Here is a 7,968-nt window from a genome sequence, read left to right as displayed (position 1 = left end):
CTTTTCATGCATTTGCAGTTTTTGCCAAGCTGCTAAACTATATTGAGAGCCAGAAAACTGTGAAAAAGGAAGACGACATTAAAGCAATAAATCAAGCTGTCAGATGTTGTTACAAAGCATGTATCGCTTTACAAGTAACTGTTTTACTTACTTTAAACGTAAAATCGTTCTGTTTACACTGTAAAATTTCTGTGTCTCATGTGCATTGGACTAATTAAAATCAAATTTGAGACTAAAAGTCGTCTTGCTATTCCAGAGTTTTCTGGTTAATAACTTAATATGGAAGTAGGGGTCTTATGCATATATTTCTATAATGCCACGCTTCGACTTTTCTTTCGAAACTTTTCAGGTAAAGAAGTTTGATGAATGTGACTGAAATAAAATCAAGTTGTTTATCTACTTCCAACATCAAGAGTTTTAAATTCTTTTCCGAAAATGTTGAAAAGTTAAATTTTATTCTGCATGAATGGTTGAGAAGATTCAAAGCATTGAAGATATTATATGTAGATTGTAAATACTCATATTTTCTTTGCACTTCAAAAATGTTGATATCTTTAACTCCCGCTGAAGGAAGATGTGTAATCTTCATTAAAAGGATTGAATCCTAAGGGAGGTCACCAGAGTATAATAAAAAATGAAGAACTAAACTTAACCAAACTAAATTTCTGGATGTAGTATGACTCCCTGACCTTCCTGACCATCTGCATATGAGTGGCCAGGGGCACGAAAGTGTACACCTACAGGGGCCTGGGTATTTTCTTGTCCTAGCTGTGTATAATATATTGTGTTAATATTAGAGCTAAAGAAATAAGTAGGACAGTCGGGGACTCAGGAAGTTATTTATGTTATTTTACCAGTCTATAATCTATATGTAAAATCAAGTATTGATAAAAGTCTGCTTCTACTTCTCTCCCAGCTTCCACTTTTCTCCTTAGTTACATTTCTTTTAGATTTCAACTTCTTTTCCTGCTTTCACTTCTCTTCCTGGTTCCACTTCTATTCTCATGGTTTCACTTCTCTTCCTGATTCCAATTTAATCTCCTAGGTTCCATCTCTTTCCCTGGTTCCAACTTCCACTACTCTCTTTAGTTTCACTTCTCTCCATCCAGAGTTACTTCCTGGTTCCACTTATCTCTCTGGTTTCGCTGCTCTCCCTGGTTCCACTTTCCCTTGCTTCCACGTCTTTTCCATGTTCCACTACTCTTCCTGGTTCCATTTCTCTCTTTGGTTCCCTTTCTCTCCCTGGTTGCACTTCTCTTCTTGGTTCCACTTCTCTCACTGGTTCCATTTCTCTCCCTGGTTACAATTTCTCCCTGGTTCCACTTTTATCTCTGGTTCCGCTGCTCTCTCTGGTTCCACTGCTCTCCTTACTTCCACTTCTGTTCCCTGATCCACTACTCTCCCTGGTTCCATTTATTTCCCCGGTTTCACTTCTCTTCTTGGTTCCACTTCTCTCCCTGGTTGCCCAATTCTCTCCCTGGTTCCACTTCTCTCCCTGGTTCCACTTCTCTTCTTGGCTCCGCTGCTTCTCTCCCTGGTTCCACTTCCCTCCCTGGTTCCACTTCCCTCCCTGGTTCCACTTCTCTCCCTGTTTCCACTTCTCTCCCTGGTTCCACATATCTCTCTGGTTCCGCTGCTCTTCCTGGTTCCACTTATCTCCCTGATTTCACTTATCTCTCTGGTTCCGCTGCTCTCCCTGGTTCCACTTATCTCCCTGGTTTCACTTATCTCTCTGGTTCCACTGCTATCCCAGGTTCCACTTCTCTCCCTAGTTCAGCTTCTCTCCTTGGTTTCGCTTCTTTCCCTGATTCCACTTCTCATCCTGGTTCCCATTCTCTCCCTGGTTCCACATTTCTTCCTGGCTCCGCTGCTCCTCTCCCTGGTTCCACTTCTCCCTGGTTCCACTTATCTCTCTCCTTCCGCTGCTCTCCCTGCTTCCACTTCTTTTCCATGTTCCACTACTCTCTTTGGTTCCATTTCTCTCCCTGGTTCCACTTACCTCTCTGGTTCCGGTGCTCTCTCTGGTTCCCCTTCTCTCCATGGTTCCACTTCTCACAATGGTTTCACTTCTCTCTCTGGTTCCACTTTTCTCTGTGGTTTCACTTCTCTCCATGGTTTTATTTCTCTCCCTGGTTCCACTTCTCTTTCTTGTTCCACTTCTCCTGGTTCCACTTCTCTCCCTGGTTCCACTTCTATTTCTTGTTCCACTTCTCCTCCTGGTTCCACTTCTCTCCCTGGTTCCACTTCTCCTCCTGGTTCCACATCTCTCCCTGGATTCACTTTTTCTTACTAGTTTCACTTCTTTCCTGCTTCCACTTCCCTTACTGGTTTTTCTTCTCTCCCTGGTTCCACTTATCTCCCTGGTTTTACTTCTCTCCCTGGTTCCACTTCTCTCCCTGGTTCCACTTCTCTTCCTGGTTTCACTTCTCTCTCTGGTTCAACTTCTCTCAGGGTTGCATTTCTCTTTCTGCTTACACTTCTCTTCCCAGTTTCACTTCCTTTTCCAGTTTCACTTCTAAAATTCGGTGATGATGATATATGTACCAAACCTCTACAGAGTAAATAAAGTAGAGGTCAGTTCCACATTTTAATAAAAATTAGCTGAAGTGCCCGTGGCGTTGCCCTTGGAATTTTTAAAAATCAAATGTAAAAAAAATATTTGAAAAAAAGTTTAAATTATGTTTAACCTATGTTACCCCCGGGAGTCCCCTGGGTTCCCTCAAAAAATGTCACCCCATTCGGTCCAGCCGTATGGCCGGCTCTAGGGAACTAAAAATTTTAGAATATGTTTAGCCTATGTTACCGCCAGGGTTCCACTTCTCTCACTGGTTCCATTTCTATTCTTGGTTCCACATCTCTCCCTTGTTTCACTTCTATTTCTTGTTCCACTTTTTCCCTGCTTCCACTCCCCTCCTGGTTCCCCTTATCTCTCTGATTCCACTTCTCTCCCTGGTTTCACTTCTCTCCCTTGTTCCATTTCTCTACATGGTTCCACGTCTCTCCCTGGTTCCACTTCTCTTACTGGCTCGACTTCTCTCCCTGGTTCCACTTCTCTTCCTGGTCCCACTTCTCTCCCTGGTTCCACTTCTCTCCCTGGTTCCACTTCTCTCCCTGGTTCCACTACTCTCCCTGGTTCCACTTCTCTCCCTGGTTCCACTTCACTCCCTAGCTCCACTCCTCCTGGTTCCACTTCTCTCCCTGGTTCCACTTCTTTCCCTGGTTCCACTTCAATCCCTAGTTCCACTCCTCCTGGTTCCACTTCTCTCCCTTGTTCCACTTCTTTCCCTGGTTCCACTTCTCTCCCTGGTTCCACTTCTCTTACTGGTTCCATTTCTCTCCCATGTTTCGCTTCTATTTCTTGTTCCACTTTTCTTCCTGGTTCCATTTCTCTCCCTGGTTCCACTTCTCTCCCTGGTTCCACTTCTCTCCTTGGTTCCACTTCTCTCCCTGGTTCCACTTCTCTTACTGGTTCCATTTCTCTCCCATGTTTCGCTTCTATTTCTTGTTCCACTTTTTCCCTGGTTCCACTTCTATTCCTGGCTCCACTTCTCTCCCTGGTTTTTCTTCCCTTCCTGGTTCTACTTTTCTCCCTTGTTCCACTTCTCTCCCTGGTTCTACTCATCTCCCTGGTTCCGCTGCTCTCCCTGGTTCCACTGCTCTCCCTGGTTCTACTCATCTCCCTGGTTCCATTTCTCTCCCTGGTTAAACTTGTCTCCCTGGCTCCACTTCTCTCCCTTGTTCCACTTCTCCTGGTTTCCTTTTTCTTCCTGGTTTTACTTTTCTCCCTGGTTCCACTTCTCCCCCTGCTTCCACTTCTCCTGGTTCCACTTCTCTCCCTGGTTCCACATCTCTCCGTGGTTCCACTACTCTCCCTGGTTCTACTCATCTCCCTGGTTCCACTTGTCTCCCTGGTTCCATTTCTCTCCCTGGTTCAACTTGTCTCCCTGGTTCCACTTCTCACCCTTGTTCCACTTCCCCTGGTTTCACTTCTCTTCCTGGTTCCACTTCTCTTTCTGGTTCTACTTGTTTCCCTGGTTCCACTTCTATTCCTGGTTCCACTGCTCTCCCTGGTTCCACATCTCTCCCTGGTTGTACTTCTCTCCTGGTTCCACTTCTCTCCCTGGTTCCACTTCTCTCCCTGGTTCCACTTCTCTCCCTGGTTCCACTTCTCTCCCTATGTTTCGCTTCTATTTCTTGTTCCACTTTTTCCCTGGTTCCACTCCCCTCCTGGTTCCACTTCTCTCCCTGGTTCCACTTCTCTCCCTGGTTCCACTTCTCTCCCTGGTTCCACTTCTCTCCCTAGTTCCACTTCTCTCCCTGGTTCCACTGCTCTCCTTGGTTTAAGTTTTCTCCTAAGTTAACACTGTATTATCAATGATAATCATGTTAAATTTAAGGTGTAATGAATGAAAGCACTGGAACAGCATGAGAAGTATTGAAACTAGAATATAAAATACTCGGGAACCCAGCTTTACTTGGAAACTTAGTTTTCTCTTTTATTGTAAAAACACATCTAACCAAACAGACAAACAGAGATGCCGTAAGTAAGCATCTGTTTCTTGTTAAATGTTTTGAAAAGTATGGACACCCATGCTGATAAAAAACTTCGTTAATTCTAGTTAATCAAAAACTCATTTTAAAGTTTGTTAATAGAAAAGTGAAAATTGTTTGAGAAAAAGTAAACCCAGAGCATCCTCGTGCTTTTCTTCAGGTCAATAACTTACACTTTTCTTTTAAGCTTGCAGGAAAATATCTTAGTTGAAACTTTGTCTCAGAAAGGATCAAGGATCTCAGAGTTTTCAGATGCCAAGTAATTTCTTTTTAACTAAACCACATGGCGAATTCTTTGCGCCTTTAATTGTGATTACTAGGGTCTCACGTCCATGGCTTTCCCCCATTCAAGGAGCTAAATATCAATTCAAAAGTTTTCCATAGTTTAACCAGTTCAGCTGCTTAGATAAGCTAGATATTCAAACCAAAGTTTCAATCTCAGCTAGATCTACTATATTTCTGTAATTAAATAATTGAAAAATAATATTGATTAAAAATGCATCACATTATGTAGGGTTACTTTGTAATTCTTTAAACTTTTCATATATACGATGGAAGGCGATTTGTTCAAGAAAATGAAGACGACTTTTAATTTAAGTTTTGATTTATATCAAGATTTTAAAGAGAATGCATACACTAAACGCGGGGAAAAAAGAAGTTGTCAAATAAAAAAGCTTTTCTTTAATTACTTGTAAGCTTGTAATTTGAAAAAAGCTTGTTATTATTAAAAACATAAATAATAAAGTCGTGTTCATTATATTGATATAATTGCCTAACATCGTATGTAAATTCAGTATAAAGTAAACCTTCCGGAAATCTTAAAAGAATACATTTAATTTTATTTCATAAATCTCAACTCGTTAAAGAACCTGAAACTATACTATTTCATTCTCTCCTCCCCTCCCCCCGGCCCTCCTGGGTCAAAACCCTGCCTCCCCTCCCCTCCCCTCCCTACTCTTTCTCTTTCTCTCTAGATAATCTGCTGAAGGAAGATGTGTAATCTTCATTAAAAGGATTGAATCCTAAGGGAGGTCACCAGAGTATAATAAAAAATGAAGAACTAAACTTAACCAAACCAAACAAACTAAATATAACTATATATAAGCATTTGCAAACATAACATAACCAAACACAACCGTACAAAAAGTACCCCCCCCCCCCACAAAAAAAAACAGAAAATAACGAAACCAGATAAAATCAAACATAACTAAACTTCACAACAAAACCATCCTAACATATATAAATAGAACCAAACCAAACCTAACCAGACATACCCAAACCAAATCTAACTAAACAGAATCAAACCAACAAACCAAACTGATATAAACCAAACAAAACAATCAGCAAACAAAACAGAACCATCTCTAACATAGCCTAAACTTACATAACCAAACCTAACATAACCAAAACTGACATAACCAAACCTAACATAACCAAACCAAAAATAAACAACTCCAAAATAATTAAACCAAACAAAACAAACCATGAAATATAACAAAACAATCTGATTGGATTCCAAAGAAAAACTCCTAGGGGCACAACTAAAACAAAACTGAACCAAACCCTTGCCCATTTGCCCCCCCCCCCCTCGTCTGCAGAAAATATATATAAATATATATACGGGAGTCAAAATTTCGAGAAAAAAAATTGAAAATGGATTTACCATGGGCGTTTACCCCTGTTTAGACACCCATGACGATATTTATGTGCTATTAATATAATTTCGTCATTAAATTTTTTAAAATTTTGAAAATCCGCGAAATTTTTGGTGAAAATCCGCGAATTATTTTTGTTTAGTTTTACGATGTACACAAAGAGAACATGTTTACAACTAATTTAGAAGATGGGCGCGAAGCGCCCTCTAAGGCTAGAAAGAAGGGCGCGAAGCGCCTTGAATTTCTAGTATTAATAATAAATGATTGTAAGTTTAGTTGAAATGCTTGTTTTACCTTGAATCCATATTCTGCATAATTTCACCTAGAACCACTCATTTCTTTTAAACTAATTAAGGATGCACTTAGCTCACTTCTTTAAGCTAAAAGCTACACTTAATTAACTCAGGTTATACAGTACACTTCTCCCAGGCCTCGTACTGTTGTACTGTATCCAACCGTTCACTCAGGTTAAACAGTACACAATTTCAACTTCCTGTACTGCTGTACTGTATATTCAACAGTTCACTTCGATTCCTTTAACCAGAGCAAGTCTCTAGAATATCTGAAATAAGGAAAATAAAATTTTAAAAGTGTTGCTTAAATAATTGATGTGCAGTGTCCCAAAGTACAGTGAACAATTTACATGTAAATATTCTAAAGGATTAAAGCAAAGAGAACGAAGTCGAAGTTAGAATTTGAGTCGTATTTTGATTATTAAAAGTTTTTTGAATTTCTACACGCTTCAGAAAATCTGCCAAGTCCTTAACAATTTAAATTTTTACACACTTCAAGTCTGTTTTAATGAATTTATGCTTAATGTTGAATTTTGCAGAATATATTTGCCTGAACGAAGCAAACCAATCGTTCTTTAAAGACCGATAAGACTTATATCTGCATGTAAAGTAAAAGCTAACTGTAGAGCATAAAATAAATTAAACTAATTAAATTTTTGTGGAACGGCTAGAAATCCAAAAACCTAGAATGTTTTTTTTTAAGGTTAACAATGCCTTATCCTATTTGAAGTTGAAGATAAGCATCGTTTTTTTTGAACGAAAGAAATTTTTGAAAACAAACGAAATTTTTTGTAGAAAAGGGTGTCTTACAGAAAAAAATCGATGGACGAACCAAATGAACCGTTCAGAGAAATGAAACATTAGGTTTTTTAAAACCAATGAAAATAAGAATGATTAAAAATCGTTCAAACGAACTTTAAAAAAAGGTAGTTTTTTACTGAACGAACGACATTTCCAAAAGATTTTGAAAAAACTGTAGTTTTTTATTGTGCGAACTATTTTATGGACAAAATATTTAAAAAACAATAGATTTTTACTGAATGAACGATTTTATCGAAATTTTTTTTGGAAAAGAAACTGTCGAAATGATGAAAAGTGAATAATAGTTTTAAAAACAAATGAAATATTATTTTTTTGAATGATAAAAAAACGAAATGAGTCGATCACTAACGTTGAATTACGAACGAAATAAAAAAACCGAACGTCCCCATCTCTATTTGAAGTGCAACACAATGAATGAGATGATAGCTCTGAGTAAAGTAAAAGAAGAAGGTATTGTGTATATAAATTGTGTTTACTGTATCTAGGTTAGAATAATAAATGGGTTTAAGTTCTGTTTCGAATACCTGGCGAGAACTTAAATTTGAAATTATACTTTTATATTTTTCTTTATAGCTGACTATAAACTGTAAACCTTAAACATAAAGAAAACATGTTCATTGTTCAAGGATAAATATAATAAATAACTT

The 7,968-nt window shown here is 38.8% G+C and overlaps 1 protein-coding gene across 1 annotated transcript; it reads right to left on the bottom strand.

Annotated features, from left to right (window-relative positions):
• Positions 1–1,758: 1,758 nt before the first annotated feature.
• On the bottom strand, positions 1,759–3,886 carry LOC111717025 (pre-mRNA-splicing factor 38B-like). Its single transcript, XM_023492538.1, has 3 exons — positions 3,209–3,886; positions 2,986–3,158; positions 1,759–2,435 (listed from the first exon to the last, which is right to left on the bottom strand). The coding sequence occupies exons 1-3, from the start codon at positions 3,884–3,886 to the stop codon at positions 1,769–1,771; spliced, it is 1,518 nt and encodes a 505-aa protein (XP_023348306.1). The 3' UTR covers positions 1,759–1,768.
• Between the last annotated feature and the right edge of the window lie 4,082 nt (positions 3,887–7,968).

This window comes from Eurytemora carolleeae, unplaced genomic scaffold (assembly GCF_000591075.1).
Source record: "Eurytemora carolleeae unplaced genomic scaffold, Eaff_2.0 scaffold2326, whole genome shotgun sequence".
Lineage (NCBI taxonomy): Eukaryota > Metazoa > Arthropoda > Copepoda > Calanoida > Temoridae > Eurytemora > Eurytemora carolleeae.
This window is presented reverse-complemented; position numbering and strand designations above follow the sequence as displayed.